This window comes from Nelumbo nucifera, chromosome 1, assembly GCF_055504915.1.
Source record: "Nelumbo nucifera cultivar China Antique chromosome 1, China Antique-T2T, whole genome shotgun sequence".
NCBI classification, from domain to species: Eukaryota; Viridiplantae; Streptophyta; class Magnoliopsida; order Proteales; family Nelumbonaceae; genus Nelumbo; species Nelumbo nucifera.
In genome coordinates this window covers 113,907,943-113,929,681 of record NC_142649.1, presented here as the reverse complement: position 1 = coordinate 113,929,681, position 21,739 = coordinate 113,907,943, and the positions used below count along the sequence as shown (strand labels likewise).

Sequence of the window (21,739 nt, the reverse complement as noted above, 5' to 3'; positions counted from 1 at the left end):
CTCGGGGAGCTCGGTATAGCTAGGGGCAGCTCGGCATAGGCAGCTCGGCATCGGCAGCTCGCCACAGGCAGCTGGCCACTCCGCAGGCAACCTGGCATCTTACGAAGAGCTCGCCACTTAGGGGCAGCTCGGCACTTATAGGTAGCTCGGCATAGGTAGTTCAGCACTTAGGGGCAGCTCGGCGTATCGCAGGAAGATCTCCTACCTGACAACCGTACTTGACAGATTCGGAGGCCTGCGCCCACATCTCTCGCTAGGCGGTGCCGTACCTGCCAGTCCTGAGAGCTGTCCCTTGACTAGCAGAGCCGCACTCTGCAGCAGTCGCCTGCACCTGCCACCTCAGCTCTGGCAGTAACGGCTGCGGCAGAGAGACAGAGGCAGTTACGCCTGACTTGACAGAGGCTGTTACGCCTGACTTGACAGAGGCTGTTACGCCTGATTTGACAGGAAACCACTATATAAGGACTCGGACCCCCAAAGACAACGGGGAGAGAATAAAAAAAATGGAGGTAATCCCTAGTCTCTAGATCTCTCATTCCTCTAATATCATCTTCAAGCTCTCAACAATCAGAGTGCTAACTTAGGCATCGGAGAGTCCCCGCCAGGTAAATACCCCCGGGCTCCCTGGTTCAATTCTCGCAGGTTCCTCAGCTCTCGCCGCCTAGAAAGAGGAGGAAAAGATGGAGTTCTCGCAGGTTCCTCAGCTCTCGCCGCCTACAAAGAGGAGGAAAAAATGGAGTTCTCGCAGGTCCCTCAGCTCCCGTCGCCTACAAAGGAGAGGAGATCACCTCATGCAGAGGGCAGTTGGGTTGCGCTACACCAGGGAGCTCCACCATCCTCTGAGTCACAGGCCACCTGGGAGCAGGTCAAATGACGAGGTACTTAGCCAAAAAATAAAAAAATTGGTACGTGACCAGAACCGGTTGCATCACATTTTAATATTTAGACATGAAGAAAGGAAAAAGTTCAAAAAAATATTTTCAAATATAAAATACATAGAAACATAGAAATTACAAAATATAAAAAATTATAGAAATTACAAACAAAATAAAAAATTGTTTTCAAATTATAGAAACTATAGAAATTGAAAAACAAAATAAGAAAATAAAAATTGTAGAAAAAACACCAAAATTTTATAGAATATAGAAAATAGAAAAATGTAAAAAAACAAAAACTATAAAAAAAATTAAAAATGCAAAAAAACAAGAAAATTGAAAATAGAAAAAGATCATTTTTCTTCTAACTCACCATTCAAGGGTAATGTGGTCATGGAAATTGTTATTTATGCTGACATGGACACCTCTGTTAAGAAACATTAACGATGCACTAACGGAATGTGAGTTTTGGAAAATAAAAACTTATTGACATGGTGAGTTTTAGACATTTTGAAAAGTTGTGGTGAATTTAAGAGAAATGTTGAAAACTCATGGTGAATTTTAGACAATTTTCCTAAATGTTATAACAAAATTATATACTAAATTTAAAATATTTATTCAAACCACAAAAATTAAAAGATTTAATAATATTCAAATTATTAATAATTCAATATTTTTACAAAATTCATCATGAAATTATGTAGTAACAATATAGGTTATAATTTTACGAATTATTCAATTTAAATGTTATTCAAATAAAAAATTAACATTAAAAAATAAAGCATTATTTAAATATGTCAATAACTAAAAATCTTAAATAAAAAACATTAAAAATAGCTAAATAATATAACAAAATGTTTAGTATTGCATAATAACATTAAAATAAATAAAATTCAAATAATGAAAATTTTTAAATATTTTACATATTATTTAAAATTTTAAATAACAAAATAATTAACATGACAAAATTTTAAATAGTTAAAATAACAAAATTATGTAATAAATTAAAAAAAATATTAAAAGTAGAAAAATAATTATAGTAGAATTCATAATATTCGTATTAATAATAATTTAATATTTTACAAGATTAATAACGAATTATGTAATAATAGTATAATTATAATTTTATGGATTATTAAATTCAATAAATAAATAATATTTTAAGAATTTAAATAACAATATTATTTCAATAACTAAATAATATTGTAAATAACTAATTTCACTTATATCAATTAATAATTATAGAAAATAACTATCAACAAAATTATATTTATTAGTAATAATTCTACAATAATAGTGTATATTCATTATATATTTATATATACTAAATTAATATTTATTTTATTTTCAGTAATTATTTATTATTTTTTTTATAAATATGCTTTCAATAATTATTTATAAATCTATTTTTATTTTCTGTTATTTAATAGAAAATTATCAATAATTATTGGAGATTAAACAACTATTATTTAACTTTTGAAATTTAATTTATCATATTCATTACAATTTTGTTATAAATTTATTTTTAGTAATTATATATTTTTTTATAATTTATAGATTAATACTTATTAGAGATTAAACTATTATTTAAGATTACACTATTTCTTGACTAATTTAATATATTTTTAGTATTTATTATATATCTATTATATTTTCACTATAAACTTATTTTCAATGATTGTGTACGTTTGGTATAAATTTTCAATAATTATTGGAGATTAAACTATTGTTATTTATTAGAAATTATATTATAAATTTAGTTGAAATTAAGAGTGTTCAATGATTGGTTCAGTTCAGTTGCAGGCTGTTTTGCCAACCAAATCGATCTGGTCAAGTTCGTAATTTGTCACTCGAAACCGATTGACCATTAGCGAAAACCCACCAACTCGGGTTGTATCGATTTGGGTCTATTTTTTGTTTAGTTTGTTTGTTTAAAAGATTTAAACTTAAAAATTAAATTTAAAATATTAAATATTTATATATTATATATATTTATTAAAACCAAAGCCGATCTGAAATATTAGAAAACCGACCAACTCAGGTTGAGTTTGATCGAATTATTTATTAAAAATTTAAAATATAAAACAATTATATACTCTTATGTATTTTGATTGTTTAACTTTTGCTTAACAAAGCACGGGTCCTCGTCACCATGCCTCTCCTTGCTCAATTATCCCCACCATGCACTCTCTTTGACTTTCTCTCATCTCCCTTTCCCACCACTCCCAGTAAGCCATGTCACCCAACTACCTAAAAATATTCCTATAATATCTCTCCTAAGGTATCTCATTTAAACCCATGGTTTTCAAAACCGAATCAGATCGGACGGTCGGATCGGAAAAATCGGAAACCAATCAAGGACCGGTTCCGTTTCCCCCCAAAACCGGATTTTATCAAAAAAACGTTGATTTTGGTCAGCAAACCGCTAAATCGGGCAGTTAACCGTTCAAACAGTTTTGACTGTTATTTATTAGTTTTTTTTGTCAAAATAGGCCGATCATTCAGTTCGAACGATCGGACTGTTCGACCCAGTAACTAGACCCTTGATTGGTTCGGTCTCCAGGTTGGTTTTAAAAACCATGTTTCAACCAATAGGAAAGTCTCATGTTGCCCCACTCCTTAATCAATTCCTAAAATGCATCCCCCTAATTTATATCCACTCTCCCTCATTTAAAGTATTCATATTAATTAATAAATAGTTAAATACAGTTAATATTTAATCCCACCCATATTCAATGAGTATTAAATAGTGTTATTACCAAAAGTTAATAAATACAGTTAGTAAATTACCAAAAATTAAAATTTCTTATTAGTACACTTAGTAAATTACCAAAAATTAATAAATATGGTTATTAATTAACTCATTAACAATATTTTATAGAAATTGAAAACTCTTTAACTAATTTCTATAAAATTGAGAATTATATTTAACATTTATCAAAAAGTATAAAATTTTAGTTATTGTTATTATTATAATAAATAACTAAATACAAATGGGGGAACAAAATATTATAATGTTAGAAAATAAAATTATTAATTAATTTATATTGAAAAATAAAAGATAAATTAGTGTAATTTTGTTAGTAAACTACCAAATAAAAAATATATTTAATAACAATTTAAAAAAAATTCAATAAATCCCCACAGTTACACAAATGTAATAATATTATCAAAATTTTCCATAAAACTATATTTTCATAAAATAACATTTTTGAAATCCCCAATAATTACACAAATTAATGGAATCCACTCATTACTACAGCAATTAATTTCTGTAATTAATGGAATTTACTGATTATTACAGTAATTTAATTAATGGAATCTACTGATTATTATTAATTACTGTAATTTAATTAATGGAATCTACTGATTATTACAGTAATTTAATAAATATATAATTAGTGATTATAATTAATAATTACTGTTATTATAAATATTGTTAATAACTAGATATTTACTTTAAAATTATAAAAACTGTTATTAAAGAATATTGTTAATAAATTACTGATTATTACAGTAATTTAATAAATATATAATTAGTGATTATAATTAATAATTATTGTTATTATAAATATTGTTAATAAATAAATATTTACTTTAATTTAAAATTATAAATATTGTTATTAATAAATACTGTTAATAAATTTAGTAATTATTGTTATAATAAAAATGTTACTAAAAGTATTGCTATTGATTATTTAATAAAATATTATAATTGCTGGCTATTACTGATAAATACTGTTAATTTAATTTAATTTTGGTAATTATTAATTTAATTTAGTTTTAATAAATAATATTATTTAAACTATCATTAATGATTATTTAATTAAATAGTATAATTACTTACTATTATTGACAAATGTTGTTAATAACGTTCTGACAACCAATGGTTCAACCGTCCGATTCGAACAGATGGCCCGTTTTGACAACAAAAGTTAGAAGCAAAAAATTACAGAACCATTCTGGCCACCGGTTTTTGGATCGATAATTTGATCATCCGATTCAAACGAACGGTCTGTTCTGACAACAAAAATTATAGGCAAAAAATTTAGTTTGTGAGGTCCATTAAGTAGTATCATATGTGTTATGTCATTTGAGCGTATGAATCATATGAATCGAAAACGGAACCATTCTGACCACCGGCTTTTGGGTCGACGAGTCGATCATTTGATTCAAACGGGCGGCCCATTATGACAACAAAAAATTACAAGCAAAAAATTATGACACCGTTGTGGTCACCGGTTTTCGGGTTGACGGTTCGATCATCTAGTTTGAACGGACGACCCATTCTGACAACAAAAATTACAAGCAAAAAATTGAGTGTGTGAGGTCCATTAAGTAGTATCATACGAGTTATGTCATTCGAGCGTGTGACTCTTATGACCCAAAAATGGAAATGTTATGGCCACTAATTTTCGAGTTGACGATTCGACCGTCCGGTTCGAACCGATGGCCCGTTCTGACGACAAAAATTTAAAAATAAAAAAAATGGTCAAAAACCATTGAATGGGTCAATGGGTTAACGATTCAACCACTCGGGTCAATGGTCGTTGACCGATTCAACGTTTTTAGGCCAAGGGCCGGGATTGGGGTGAAACGGAACTGGTTGCCTGGACGGTTCCTAGTTAAAAAAAAAATGGACGACCTGTTCTGACAAAAGAAAATTACAGGCAAAAAATTGAGTGTGTGAGGTCCATTAAGTAGTACCATTGTTTTATATCATTCGAGCGTGTGACTCATACGACTTGAAAACGGAATTGTTTTGGCCACCAATTTTTTGGGTTGACGGTTCGACTGCTTGGTTCGAAAGGATGGCCCGTTCTAACAACAAAAATAAATAAAAAAAAAGATTACCAAAAACCATTGAACGGGTCAACGGTTCGACCGCTTGGGTCAATGGGTCGTTGACCGATTCAACGATTTCTGGCTAGGGACTGAGATTAGGATAAAATGGAACTGGTTGCCTAGATAGTTCCCAATTAACAAAAAAAAAAAAACAGCCAAAAACCATTGAACGGGTCAACAAGTCGACGATTCGATCGCTCGGGTCAATGGGTCATTGACCGATTCAACGATTTTTGGCCAGGGACTGAGTCAACGGATCGGCGGTTCCATTCCAGCCCCTGTGAAGGAGGGCCACTCCGCTAGTTAAAAGATATAAAGTATTTGAAAGTTTATTTAAGATGAATTAAATAATTATTGAAAATTATTAAATATTTTGGAAATTTTAGGAAAATTTATTACATTTGATAGATTTTGGAAAACCATTGAAAAATTATGTAATTTTCATTGCAAATTATTGAAAATTATTAAAGATAAATGACTATGGGAAATGGAAAACTATAATTTGAACAAATAATTACACAAAGTATTAAGATAAATTAGTATAATATTAGAAAAAGGAAATTATTGGTTAGTTTATATTCAAAATTATAAGATAAATTAGTATAATTTTGTAAGTAAACCATTTAAAAAGAAAATAAATTATTTAATAAAAATTTAAATAAAATTTAATAAATTTTCAAAATTACACAAATACAATAAAATTTCCAAATTTTTCATAAAATTACATTTTTGAATATTAAAGACACTTTAGTGTACTTTTAGAAATTAACCATGTGGTTGATACTCAATATATATCCTTTTGATCATTTCTATCATCAAATTGAATATTGGGTTGGCGGGGACAGTGTTTTTAAAATTGGATCAAACCAGATGGTTAGACCGGAAAAATTGGGAACCAGACACCGTTTCACCTCAAAACCGCTTTTTGTCCAAAAACCGTTTATTTGTTTAGTGAACCACTGACCTGGGCGGTTGAACCATCAACCCAGACAACATTTTTTTGCCTTTTTTTATTTTTTTTGTCAGAGCGATTCATCCGTTTAGACCAAACAGTCATACCGTTTGACCCTAGAACATTTCCCTATTTGGTTCAATTTTAAAAACCTTGGACGAGGAGTGGGTGCCTTGCCTTGAGCTTGGCTTGGTGTGTGTCATGGACTGGGGTGCTTTGCCCAGCATGACCCAATTTACACCTCTACTTGAACCCGCCTAATAATGGGAACGAGGCAGGGGAATTCGAGGATTCTCCATCCTTGATGAGGAGTGGAGTGCCTTGCCCCTAAACTCGCCCAACATTGAGGACATTGAGGAGTGGTTACCTTGCCCTAAACTCGCGTGACATTGAGGACAGAGCGGGGATGGGGTGCCCTGCCCTGAACCCTCCCCATTGTCATTCCTATATAATTGTTAATCATTAGTATAATTAATAAAAGTGTTAGCTTTTATAACTAATTTTATTTATTTAAAATTAATCAAAATTTTATTTAAAAATAATAAAATGAATAAATTTATTAGTTACTACAAATTATTAATAAAATTAAATTTATTAAAAAATATTTGTTCATATTCAATTAACAATAATTATTTTTTTATAAATCAACATTAAATGAAAAATAAATTATTAAATTATTCATATTTTTTCGTGCATCGCACGGGTCCCTACTAATATATAAATTATTGGGCAAGACTCGTCAGCCGCGAGACGACGTTGCAAGAGAAAGCTGCAAGAGATTTTCTAGCAGCGAAAACAAAAGGTAAGAGGTTTTTTCTTCCGTCTCTAATTCAATCTTTCTTAAGCATAGATCTTATCGCTCCTGATATTTTCCTCTTATTTATGCCTTCAGATAATTGTTTTATAAAATTTCAGCGTATGCTTGTCTCTCCGTTAGCAGATCCTTACTAAGATTTCTGCTTGTTTTTATGTCTTTTGGTAGATTTGGAGTAATGAACTGGATTCAGCGCAAGATCTACCTTTATAATGTTACCTTCGGTCTGTACATGTTGGATTGGTGGGAACGTTACCTGATCAGTATCCTTCTTCCTTTTTATTTCCAAAAGTTTCGATTTCCTTCTCTTTTTTCTTTTGTTTGTTTTTTTTTTTTTTTTTTTTCTTTTTCATTCGAATCCAGGGTTTTGCTGGAATAAGGATTCAACTGCTCCTCATATTTTTAATAAGAGGCCTTGGTTAGAAAGTTTGCGGTTTTGAAATGATTTACTTGCACTAAAAATCTGAAACTATAAATTGTGTGAGTTTTTTAATTTGGTATTGCATTTACTCTTTTTGGTAAATTACTTACAATACTCTCTCTTAGTTACAGTTCATTCTTTTATTGATGGAGATTTTAAATTTGCAAACCTAATTAAAGTTTAATTAATACATTTCTGGGGTCTAAAAGTAATAACAGTGAGAAGAAAATTCATAAATTTCTGGGGATATCTTAGTATGTAGTGTTTGTAGCTTCTTAACTTTAATAGATACATTGATGATCGTGTTGCTATGGTTTATTTGCTACAATGGATCACGATCTGCAGCTGAGTTTTATCGAAGGTAATGTGGTAATGTTTGTGCTTTCTTCCTGGTTTCCTTTCCGTTTTCAGATGTTAGATGTACATATGTTTACTATGCTGCCAAACTAAACCGCTTTTTGTCTAAAATTGAACCAACTATTGGTTTGTGAATGATATTTATGTTTTTTCTTGGAACAGTTTTTAATTTCTCCTCATGAAAAAAAAAACAGTTCTAAATTTCTCCTCATGGATATAAACTGACCAATTTCTGTTATTTATGACTTTATGGCTTATGCCTTGTCCACTTGTTCCTTATATTACAATTCAGGCTTGTATTGATAATGTCATTCCACGAAGAAGGGAATGTTATTTGTTACCTGTTATTCTCAACACACCAAATCCTTATCCCAAATTTTTGTTTGCTATTCTATTGTGAATTGTATTTTGCACTATTTGCATTCATCAGAGTCAAGATTCAGTTTTCCATTTTATCAGGCACTACCTGCCTGCATCAGCTTAGCTGTTTTATAGAAGTCGGTCAAGCTGTCAACTCCTACCAGTCTTAGTAGTTACGTGGACTTCCTCCATCATATACTAGTAACCTGATTTCTTTTTGAACATGCATATACAAGTGCTAAATAAAGGCAAACATTTAACAAAACCACACATGATTGTTTCATCCATCTTCTATGCTTGGTTGTCCTCACCTATGTATTATTGCAGTTCTTTGGTTTTCTTTGCGGTATTTTCATAAATGTGAAATTTATTATGATATTGGATGAATAATCGTTATATTCTAGGAAACTGTGAAATTCATTGAAGTGGTTCATGAAAAGAAACAGAATTGTGTACAAAAGTTAACTTTTCTGAGTATCTCCTATTATTTGATACAAGCCTCATTTCTTGAAAATGGTCCTGTTTCTTCATTTCAATGCAAAATGAGAAACTAACTACATTTTCTCATTTAAGGTTATACATATGCATATGCCATTTCCAATAAAAAAAGGTTTTATATATGCATATACATGCTAAAAATGCCACAGGCTAGGTCCATATCCAGTCCAGCCCTCCCAAGACTTGGGATAGCCAAAAGCAGTATCTGGTCTAGCCTTAACAAAGGTATCCATTTATAGAGCCAACCCTATATAGTTTGGATAAGGCTTTGTTGAGTTGGATTAAAAAATAATGCTCCCTTATTGGGCTATGTAGCAAACCACTCCCATAGTTCATGAAAATGACTGTACCCCTTTAGATTGTGATCAGAGATGTATTTCTTCAGTACATATGGATTTAAAAAGACGGATTCTCAAAAAGCATCTGAGCAACTTCTATAATAGAACTTGAAAACTCTAGATGTATTTCTTTAGTACAAATGGATTCGAAAAGATGGATTCTCAAAAACACTGAGCAGCTTCTATAAGAAATGGATCTGCAGTCCCAATCTGTGCAAATTGGGTGACGTTCTAGCCTTAGTGAATGGATTCACATTCTCCCAGGAAAACAACCTTAATTAATACTCTCTAAAATTATCAGAGCATGTTTTGCACACATATTTGTTTAAAAGTAGGTTTGATACTTCCAGATGCACCATTTAAATCTCTAACCATCTTTGGTATTAGGAACTAAGGTTATATTTGGTTTGAAGGAAAAGGTAAGGAAAGGAAGGGAAAGGTAAAGAAACCTATACAAGATTTGTAAAGGTTTCTCTCTACCTTTTCCTTCAAACCAAACATAGCCTAAAAGAAAACCTCCACTGTCACTCATCCTTGATTTCAGGTACCCAAAAAAAAACTTCTCTCTCACATGTCACACATGATTTTAGGAGATACATGTCTGCTATCTCTCAGCCCCTCTACACTCTCACTTGTAATGGAAATTTTCTTTCCTAGTTGGGTTGTTTGTTGTTTTAGTATTAATTAAGAGTTGAAATGGTTTTAAACTGATAAATATACTTTTTTAATAAAGTTGATATAGTACATGTCTATATGTATGTCCAACTGCTCTTCAAACTCCAATGCTAATTATTTTTAATTTTGGTGCTCTCATGTTTTAGGTCATGCTTTATTGCTGATTGAAAAAAAAATGTTTTAGGTCCTGCTTCTGCTTTCACTCTTTGGTCTGTGCTTTGGGCGTTTTTGTCTTGATTAATTGGATCTATCAAATCTAAGCAAATAGTGATTTTTACCTTTGCTCTTGATAATTTTTGCTAAAAATGACAAAGAAGCTATTTCATGCTAAAAATGCCAGAGGTTAGATCCATATCCAGCCAACCTCTCCCAAGACCCCAGTTAGCTAGGACCATTGGTCTTTTTCTTTATAACTTTTTTTGCCTGAGTATCTTTATTGTTAAATTTGGGAGTTTTAGACTTTCAAATAGGGGTGGTCATTTATATTCTGGCATGGAAATTTTCGGGCTGTGTGACTGGGCCTAGCCCATGGTCATCCCTATTTTTGAGATACTACATTTGGGAGAATATATAGAAAGCAATCTAAAACATTTTTTCTTTGGTCATTAGTTATTGGAGTTATTTTACCATGGAGAAAAGAACTGTAAGATGGTAATGAATGCTTGAGAATGGTTTAAGTAAAAAATAGGTCTTCCACTTTGCATTTTCCATTCAAAATCAAGACAACTTCAGTGGTTGCAGACACAAACAGATTCTTTTCTTATCTCAGGAAAGGAAAATTCTATTTTCTGATCGATGAGTACTGAGTTTTTTCATGGTTTTATTTTGACCATTTCTTTCTTACTCAAACACCTTAAAGAACTCTTTAGGTACCTTGCATTTGCCTCGTGAGCCTGTCAATTGTCATGCATCAAAAAGGAGGGAATGGTGAAATAAACTCAGATATCTTTTTGGGAAATTGGTGTTCTTTTCCTTTTTTAGATAACAAATTTCACTAACCATCAGAGAAAGCAAAAATGCAAGGATGAAACAAAATAAAAATAGGAACGCTGGTTATAAAATGTAATCTGGCTGTACTTTTTTTTCGCTATTTTTTGTTGTCTATTCTCTTTTAATTGCTGTACTTATTTTTGTTATGGACTTGCATTCTCCACCCACCCCTTAAGCAGTGATGCAGCATTATGCAATATCTATTGGAAAAGATACATGGGACATTTTGTATGACAATGTGTTCTGGAATGAATTGCCTGGATTAGCCAGGTAAAACATTTTGGTTGGATTTATGACCATTAGTGTTCCATGCCATGACATTAATCAGTTCCTGCTAGAGAATTCCATCGACTTAATGTGTTTAAATATTTCTGGTTTTGATATCTTAGTTTCTTTCGGTAGTAAAACTTTGTTGTATTCTAGTGAACTTGAATTATCAAGCACCATCACGATTACATATCCCAACTATGATGTTTATCTAGTTTATTGTTGTCATGTACTTACCGGTAGTGCATAGTAACATCAACTGACTGTTTTTTGTCCCCCAGCCATCTTAGGGTTAAGCTTGGGATTGGCACAAATTAACATCCTGGTGGACAAGGATTCTACGGAAGAAAAAAAACGTTAAGTAATACTTTTATCACAATTTGTATGAATAGAAGTTTCTTGGTGTTGTGGCATTCATTTATGCCCTTTTGTACATCAAATCCCTTTCATTGGGGATGCCTTTTTAATATGCCTCTCTAAACTACTCTAGTTTTCTTTAAAATGTTATACCATGTTTCTGGTGTTGCAGTGGGTTCTAAAATCAATCTGATTCTTGGCGTGCTATTGAATATTGACAATTTTAGACTGGGGTTTTCTTTTCCTTTCTTTCCTCTTTTCTCCTTTTCGTTCTGTGTTGGGATCATTTACTTGACCAAGGCTTAATTTACATCAGAGGTATACTCTGGATGGCAGATTTTGATTGTTAGACCTGATCTTCAATCGGATCGAATTGGGTGAAGCCAAATTCGATCGGAATATTGATTGTAAATGTATCTAATTTTTGAGATCTGTATTCGGTTTAATCAAATGGTTTCTTGTCCGTAGTTGGATTTGGACACTTGAATACTACTGGAAGCTCTACTTAATATAAATGGTTTGTTGTGGGTTTGGGGGCCGATTCTTACTCGAAAGCTATAGGAACTAGGAATCATGGTTTTTATTGCTGGAATTTATGCACAGAAATTTATTTATAAATTCAATTCAATTAACCAGTTCTATTAATCAATTTATGCCAATGTCCTAGGCCTAATTGCCTGAATGACAAGAGCGATGAAACTGTGAAACAGTGAAACTATATATGTGGCCTGTAAATTCCACATGTCCAGAAGCCGGATAGTCGGGACTCAGGACTCGGAAGTCGGAACCCATCACTTAATTATGACCAATGATCAGTTACGAAAGTGATCCCATAGCAAGTCTCTTCAAAATTTGACGGGTTATAGTAGAACTTAACTTGAAAACTATTGAATCCATGGTGGATAAAATGGTTTGATGTCATTTGAATGTAAGAGTGTAGTATCGGATTCAAGCTTTCCTCTCTTTGTACGTTGTGTGTGTAGGCTTCTCGCTGCTGAGACCCAATCAATTGTAGGCCTTGGCCTACTGAATATTCAGCCAATTTTGGGGTTAGGGATCATAGGTCTTCATAGATGATTAAAGCTTGCATGTTTCAATTATGAAACAAGGTGCTACACTTGCACCATCTGGTTCCAATATTTTCTCATTTTATGAAACAAGTTGACATTGACAAGGTGCCAACTGCTAACTGACAAGTTGGTAAAGTCTCTGGCTGGCTCTAGTGGACACTTGGGATCTAATCCGGGGTGGGGATATGCTACCCCTTAGATCACATCAGTGCCCCACATGTACATCTGAGCGTGCATTGAGAACATTACTTAATGGGAGATGTTTCCAATACATGGTTGGAATGTGCTGTGTGGACATTGATGTAAACTCCCTTGTGTAGCGTTGTAAAGCAAAATAAATAAATAGATAAATAATAATTGATGAAGAGATTGAAGTCAAATTAAAAAAACAATAAGCTTTCAAGTTTCTAGCAAATGTAAAGGTTCCATTCTTTTTAAAGAAGAATTGCTTGAGAATTAAAATTTTTACCATGTTTGGAATTTCTATATATATATATATATATATATATATATATATAAGGTTTAAAGTATCGGTTGATACATATCGTTCCGGGACCCCTCTGATACATTTTTATAGTGGGTGCATCGAGAGTTTGACTGGTTCAGGGGGTGGAAGAGTCTTAAATCGGCCCCCCTGAACTAGCTGTGAAAAAAATTAAAAAAAAAACATAAAAAAATAGTATCGATTCGCTCGATACACCCTTATCGACGTATCGGGCGTATCGATATTTTGATTGGGGTTTTGACTGATTCAGGGGGTGGAGGAGCCTTAAATCGGCCCCCTGAACCGGTTTTGAAAAAATAAAAAAAAAGGTTCGATACTACCTGATACGCCCCTACTAGCATATTGGGCGTATCGACATTTAGAACCTTGTATATATATATATATATATGGTCATTTACTATAACACCCCTTATAGTTTGCAACCTATTTACTTAATCGACCTTTCATTAAAAATTATTTGTTTTGCCATATGAAAATAGAAACATGATCACCTAAACAAAGTGGAAAATGTTCAAGGGCATGGACCGATGGTTGTTTATTCCAAAAGTAGTCCTAACACTTTTTTGTATAGAAAACAAAATTGACCAAATAAAGTGGTTGTCCATGTTTTATTAGGGGCAAAAATGGTATTTTTATTTTTTATTTTCTTTTAATTAAATTTATTTGAATGGATGTTAGGGTTAAAACTATAATTTTCCACTATCATCTAATAGAAGGTTGATTAAGTAAATTGATTGCAAACTATAGGGGATGCTTTAGTAAATTCATGGAACTATAGGGGTGTTTTAGTAAATGACACATACATACATATATATATATATATATATATTCCAGGTTGGGATGGGATGGGGACTTCACTCCCCATCCCTATCCTTAGCCCCATGGGGTTGGAGAGGCAAGATACTTGGTGAGACAAGGAAAATTGGCGTTCCTGTGTATTATATATGGGAAGGGGCGATAGCTTGGTCAAATTGGGATTAAATCATTTAGGGTGTATTTGGTTTGAAAGGAAGGAAAATTTCCTACCTTTTTCTTTCACACCAAACATAGTTTACTCAGTTTGGAAGGAGTATAGTACAAAACCTACAAAATCTTGTATTTTGTATGTATTTATACTGTACATATTTGTATTTACACTCTTTCCAAACTGTGCCTTATTTGGATAGAAGTGAATCATGTGCCAAATCCAACTTGACATCATTAGTTCCAATTTGGAAGAAGTACAAATACAAATATGTAGAGTGTAAAACCTGTATTTTCTATTATTTTGCATGTATTTACTGTACATATTTGTATTTTCTATGTTTGGTTGCAATGCAATCTTACTTGCACTAATACAGATGTATGAAAAAGCAAATTCCGGTCTAATTTTGGTTTGGGTTTTACTTCATTATGTTTCAAGTTTTATTTTACTTCATTTGTATTACAAATAAAATAAGGTAAATTTTGAAATAATAAATCAAAATTTGGCCCAAAATCATTTGCATTACCTTAAATTTGCATCAATACAAAATTTACTTGCAGTGCAACCAAACACAGCCAGAATGGTTACAATTTGTGCGAATTTGGATTGAACTTTTGTCAAATTTTGAGTCAACCTAACTTCAAAGTGGTGTAAAACATTAACTCAAGTTGGGCCAACCCATGTTGCACCCTATTTCCACACATAAATCAGTTTACGCTCCCACTTCTATGCATTTGTAGTTTGCACCAATGGCTGTGTTTGTTTGCGATACAAACGTCGAACCGGGGTATTTATGTACTCCGGTTCGCGTTTGCAAGCGTTTGTTTGCGATACATATATGTATCGAAAATGAGTGCAAAACTATATTTTCTGACATGAATGTATCGAACGAAGAGTGCATTATTGCCTCGATTTTTTTTATGCAATCTTGCTCTCTTCGCTTGACGATGTAATTAGGGTAGGCATTTGCTTTCGACCATGTGAGAAAAATAGATGTTCCGGGTGAGAGGAAATCTGCTGCGCCACCACCTTCTAACGGTACTTTCTCACTTCCATTTCCGATCAAGGCATGGTTGTCGGTGGTCGGCAATCAGTATCTTGTGCTTTTTCTTTGACTTGTGTTTTGTTATGTCGACTGGTTGCGAGGTTCCTGCCGATCTGATAAGAGGTTGAAGATCTTCACTTCGATCTACACAAGGTAATGTTAGATCTGTCTTGAGCTTCACAGATCCGGTATTTTGCTTCAACTAATAAATGTTTTCATCATTTTTTGTCGATTCTTTCTCAGACCTAGCCAAATTTACACATCTTCCGCTCTGTCTTCAACAATCAAGTACATGCATGGTGAAATTCTTCTTATTTGTTATTCTGCTTCCTAATTAATCATTTTTTATGTTATCATTCTTGTTTGATGAAGATATCTTCTTGAATATGTGATATTTTCATTTGAAGGTATATGTATGATATTTGCCTTTGAATATGTGATCCAATCTCTGCTACCAACTAGTCAATGACCCCTATGGGGCCTTTCTTTTTCCTTGTTCTAATTTTTGTGACATAAAAGATTATGAAACTAAGTACTAACCATGATGTATGATATTTGCCTTTGAATATGTGATCCAATCTCTGCTACCAACTAGTCAATGATCCCTATGGGGCCTTTCTTTTTCCTTGTTCTAATTTTTGTGACATAAAAGATTATGAAACTAAGTACTAACCATGAACCTTGCAATTAGGATTTGCATCTCCAAACTGATGGCTTCATTTGGTGGACAAGCCAGGGTATTGGGCTCTAATGCCATGCATTCTTTAAGGGATTGAATGGAGAGATTGAATGTTCAAAATAATGCAATATTAAATTGACTTATACTAGAAATAATGCAGTATTTAATTGGTTCATGCAACTTTACTCATGGTTCCTTGTACCCAACTATTTCCAAATTAAATTGAAAAGTTTGGGCCAATGATAAATTAGATATTTGGGATGACAATGCATCAAGTTTTATCTAAGCACATTAGCAACACTGGGTTATTGAGAATTTGTTCAAGTTTTATCTAATCATATTAGCAACATTGGATTATTGAGAATTTGTTCAAGTTTTATCTAAGTACATTGACAACACTACAACCCATGAGTTACTTTAGGAAGGTAATTGAGAATTTGTTCAATGTTTTGTTTCACTACAACCCAAAGAATAGTTTTTTTCCTCTGCATGTTCTTTGTAGCCTTTGTATAAATCTTTTAATTTGTCTACCAAAATGGCTGCACAAAGCTAACCTATCCCACCAGCAACATCTAGTCCATTCCATTACAGGAAATGGACTGAGTTCGGACACCAACCTTGAAAAAAATTAAGTAAGAAATATAAAAATATGTAAACAAACTAATGGATACACCACTATAAATTAAGGACTTATGATGCATATCTAGGTCTTCATAAAGGATCTAACCTATCTTTCCACAATCTATGTAATCCAACACTCATTAAATCATTCATCAGATCATAGTTTGGAGCAACACTACTGAAAACATTACCAACCAATTTACTCTTTTCTTCTTTCTTTACCTCCTTGACAGAGAAACTTATGCATTTTTATAAAGCTAGACAGTCTAGCCCCTACCAAATAAGATGCATTTTTTAATACCAATCCATTGCATCAGAAAAATCCCTTTCTATCTTCATATGATTTTGATGTTTGGATCTAGTGTATGAAGGTGAAGTATTAAGGAGGGGGAGGTTTAGAGTGGGTTGGCTGTTGATGTAAACATCTTGTTCCACTTGCTGCCAATTTGGCTAGGGGAGGCATGGATAGAGCCAATTCTTATTGTTTGTTGGAACATTACACAGATATGTCTCAACAAATTAAGGTCCAACATAGATATGTCCCAAGATATCTATATCTCGAAGATTTTAGGATTGAAGGACTTAAAGTAAGGGTCCACTGGTACGCAGGTAACTGTTGGCACCTTCACTTGAATACTGAAAACATAATAGTAGCCATGATAGGAATAACCGAAAAACTCAAATTCTATGATACTTGAATTTGATAGCTTGGTAATGAACCAAACTAGGCCCAAGACACAATCTGCAGTTGTCCTGCTTCTCAGGCCAAGCTGGAAGCAAGACAAAGATTAAACTGAACTCCCCATTTTCCTCTGGTTTTATCTTTGTAAAAATTCCTTACTACTGAAGCTAGTTGTGGTACATCCAATTTTTTAATAGGGTTATTCTTAGGGGACCTACTCTGCTGTTTGTGACTGTGTCTTTTTTAACAGGGTTATTCTTAGGATACAGACTGAGATCCTACTGATATGGGTCTATCCATATTGCATACATCATACAATTTACAAGTGAAGAATCAACAACAAATCGAAAAATAACTCTACTTCTAGAGGATAGAGGTTGATCATATATGGTTAGACTTCTACATAAGCATTGACTTATCAGATGTAGTGGATAAGTGTTGCATGACTCAGTTTTCCCCTCACAGTAAAGATTAGATAGAACTAGGGTGAAACCAACCCTAACCTATATAAAGCCAATCTGCACAGACCCAACCAATTCTAAGGTTTATATATGATCGGCTTTAGCCAACTCAATTGGCTACTCTTGGAGAGGCTAATAAGCTACAACTTGAAATTGCAGTTCATAATTGTTTTGAACTTTATCTGACAATTCTTAATAGAGATCACAAATTTGGTAGTCTCATGAATCCAGCAAGGGGGATACCTTATGATGCAAGATTTACAGCTTGAATGTGCAAAATTTACAGCTCTAAATAGTGCTTTCATTGTAATAGCACTCTAAACATTGTTTTTTCCTTTTATAACGACCCATTCCTTTCATAAATATATTGGATAATTCTCATGGGCGCTTTTGACTTGTCAGTCAAGCATGGAGGTAACACATGACACTATAGCCAAGCGTAGGCGGACCAGTGCGGCCATTAGTTCCATTATGACATATCTTGCAGTGGTTGTCATCGTCAAACAGTATACTGAATCTGCCAGTCGAAGGATGCGAGAGGTCAGAAGCCTATGGAAGGGAGTGTTTCTCAACACTGTATTTAGTAGTGACTCATATTGTTTATCTCATATTAGGATGAGAAATCCATGTTTTGATTCCCTTTGTCATTTACTTGTTACCCATAGTGGACTTCGGCCAACCATTAACATATCTGTCGAAGAGCAAGTTGCAATGTTTTTGCACACTATAGGGCATAATGAAAGGAATAGTGTCATACATGTTACCTTCGGGCGTTCACAAGAGACCGTAAGTTGGTATTTCCACAAAGTCATGCGTATTGTACTTAGATTGTACCTTTTGTTGGTTATACAACCTACTGGAGAACAAGTACCACCGGAGATTAGGAATGATTCCTGGTTTATGCTATATTTTAAGGTATGTAATAGATTACTACACTTTTTACCTTAACACCTCCCTAGATCATGAAATTAACATAATTTAGTTACATGTAGGACTGTATAGGCGCAATTGATGTGACCCATATCCCATGCAAAGTGCCTGTTGAGGAGCAAGGCAAGTTTCGTGGTAGGAAGGGGAAACCAACACAAAATGTAATGGTTGTAGTGACATTCGATTTAAAATTCACTTATGTATTGGTTGAGTGGGAGGTTCAGCCACTGATGCCACAGTTCTATATGATTCATTGCGAAGGAAATGCAAACTCCATGTCCCAGAAGGTAATTTAAATTGATACTTCATCCTTTCTAATACTCGAAAAGTGGACTCCATTGTCTTAACTAATTGCTTGTTGCCAATGATCACTCAACGAAATATAGGAAAATACTACTTAGTAGATGCCAGATACAGAAACATGTCAGGCTTCCTAGCACCTTATCAAGGCAATGGATACCACCTCAATGAGATACAAGAGCGATTGCCGGAGTCCCCTCGGGAGATTTTCAACCACAGACATTCATCGTTGAAAAATGCAGTGGAACGCGCTTTCAGTGTTCTGAATAAGCGTTGGGCAATTCTTGATGCAACACAACATTTTAACTTTGACACGCAGGTAAAGATTGTGATTGCTTATTGTGTGCTTCACAACCATATCATGGGAGTTGATCCACATGATCGATTGACTGGTACACCCGATAATGGATCTGTGAGGCAGACAGGCAAAATACATTCGATGGGGATGAATTTGTGGAAGAAAGCGCTAATGCAGATTCTCTTGCACCAAGGCTACAAAGAAATGAACTAGCAAGGTGGTCCACATTTAGGGACCAGATTGGGTCAGACATGTTTCGAGACTCGAGGAGACTATGAAGATGATTAGGAGTTGTAGTATTTGGATTAATTGCACATCATCATTGTTATAACCAATTTTTATCGATTGCAGTTCTTATAATGTTTAAAACGTCCAATTTATTTGTTTTATTAGATATCCATGACTTACTTGTTAGACAATTTAATATATCAGCAATATTGTTTAAACACCATATTTCTGTATTGCACATGCTTACTTTTATATTGTTGATTACTAAAGGTATTTTCAATATTTCTTTATGATAATGTATGTACATGTCTGTGTTATTTGTTTGCTGCATGAAATAGAATACTTTTGGCTAGGGATAGTCTCTAGTAGAGATACAATAGGAACATCTATCAGTAATAAGAAAGATGGCAATAAGGGAAATGATGTGTTGTTTGTCTCTCAAACTATGCACAGCAAAGGTGATCGAAGTCGACAAGTAAGATGGAATGATGCCATGGATAAGGCATTGATTGAGCTACTTGCTGACCAAGTAGCATTGGTCAATAAAATTGATAAGGGGTTTTGGACATTTGCATACACATCAGTATGCAAGGAGATGACTGCCCGCTTCAATAATGATATGAGAACACCCCATATTAAGAGTAGAATGAGAACATTAAAACCCATATACATAGAAGCCAATAAGCTGCTCGAGACTAGTGGCTTCAGCTGGAATGAATCCAATAATCAAATCATAGTTGATCCAGTTGTTTGAGATGATTACATCAAGGTAAATATGGCATATTTGTTTTTTTTTAATTAATGTTTAAAAATGAGAAACTGGTAATGATGCCATCTACAATGCAGGTCAATCCACTTGCACTGTGTGTTAAAGGCAGGGTGATGGAGATGTTTGAGGAAATGCAAACAGTTATGGGAAATGATCAGCCTACGGGTGACAAGGCTATGGCAGGGTTTGAGTCCATGATTGAGTGTAATGCTGATGTTGATGGTGCTGAAGAGGATGACCTTGAATTCAATGATGATGCAACAACCCCATTGACTGTTGATGAATTCATATGTGAAGATGGCACTTAATCAATCTCCAATAACAACCGGAGGGCAGGTTCCTCAAGCTCAAAAGAAATAGTGCATGGATCAAAACCGAATCCCAACCAGGACTTTATTGATGCAATTGATAGAATGAATATTACAATGTAAAAAATTGTATCTGCACTTACAGTTGAGATTGAGATGGATTTCTTAAACCGTTTATGGAAGGAAGTTATGGACTTGGAAGGGTATGACATCCAAGTCCGGAACACTGTCTTTGGGTACCTAGGTGAACTTGATAAGGAAGCAAAGATTTTCCTTGCGAGGGACAAGCCATTTAGGGCTCAAATGATCATATCCATCATATCTAAGATGACTGGTTTTGGTGGAATGCAGTAGTACCTCTTCTCTTATTATGAAGTTTGGACAATGGAACTTTAACATTTCTACCCTTTTTTGTTATAACTTAGGTTGGTGCACTTGCTAATAAAACATATTAACTATGGCAACTATAGTAGCTTTTAACACTCTTTTTAGTACTTACTTATACACTGATACTTTTGACTTATTGATATAATGAAACTTTCTTGTTATATCTCTTTGTTTGTAGTATGTCATAATCTGTTTGTTGCTTTGCAATGTACTCACATAAGTTTGTCAAAATGATGAGGTGTGTAGGATGAAAAAATCCTATGTTGTGTTCAAGGGGAGAAATCCAAGTGTGAATGATTCATGGCTCGAGTGTCAAAAGTAAGTTGCTAGGTTCAGAGGGAATTCTTATTGTTCATATAACAGTCGAGAAGAAGCTGAAGATGTATACTATAAGTATTGTGAAGTACAACTGGATACAACATATTCCTTTGAGAAGTTAGTTATAGAACCATATATGAGAGAGAGAGAGAGAGGGAAAGAGAGAGATAGAGATGATTTAAATGCAACTAAACTAAACACTAGGGGTGTGTGTGTGTGCTTTTTGTCTTCTTTTATAGTCATGGGCTTGTTTTCATGTATTCCTTTTTATCATATTATCATTAGCAGGTCACTTATATTGAGTAGGAACCACATGTTGGATCATTTATCATTATCATTATCAGATCTTATTTTATCATTTACTATGGATCACTTATAGCAGGAACCACATTTCATCATCTGTTTTCATGTAGCTATCCTCTGTG

The 21,739-nt window shown here is 33.6% G+C and overlaps 1 protein-coding gene across 3 annotated transcripts; it reads left to right on the top strand.

Annotated features, from left to right (window-relative positions):
* Nucleotides 1-7,397: 7,397 nt before the first annotated feature.
* LOC104588173 (uncharacterized) lies at nucleotides 7,398-11,970 on the top strand. 3 transcript variants are annotated; one of them, XM_019196104.2, is made up of 5 exons: nucleotides 7,398-7,474; nucleotides 7,655-7,749; nucleotides 8,196-8,268; nucleotides 11,305-11,395; nucleotides 11,674-11,970. In XM_019196104.2, the coding sequence occupies exons 2-4, from the start codon at nucleotides 7,665-7,667 to the stop codon at nucleotides 11,357-11,359; spliced, it is 213 nt and encodes a 70-aa protein (XP_019051649.1). In that variant the 5' UTR covers nucleotides 7,398-7,474; nucleotides 7,655-7,664; the 3' UTR covers nucleotides 11,360-11,395; nucleotides 11,674-11,970. The 3 variants fall into 3 exon arrangements, with proteins under 3 accessions (XP_019051649.1, XP_010244308.1, XP_088749031.1); XM_010246006.3 differs by lacking the exon at nucleotides 11,305-11,395; XM_088892905.1 differs by lacking the exon at nucleotides 11,305-11,395 and having other exon boundaries at nucleotides 8,196-8,276.
* The last annotated feature ends 9,769 nt before the right edge of the window (nucleotides 11,971-21,739 follow it).

Excerpts from the sequence above, each read along its gene's own strand:
- LOC104588173 (XM_019196104.2), top strand. The coding sequence starts at position 7,665 with ATGAACTGGATTCAGCGCAAGATCTACCTTTATAATGTTACCTTCGGT. Across the intron at positions 7,750-8,195 it reads GTGGGAACGTTACCTGATCA|ATACATTGATGATCGTGTTG; the intron begins GTATCCTTCTTC and ends TAACTTTAATAG. Across the intron at positions 8,269-11,304 it reads GCAGCTGAGTTTTATCGAAG|TGATGCAGCATTATGCAATA; the intron begins GTAATGTGGTAA and ends CCCCTTAAGCAG.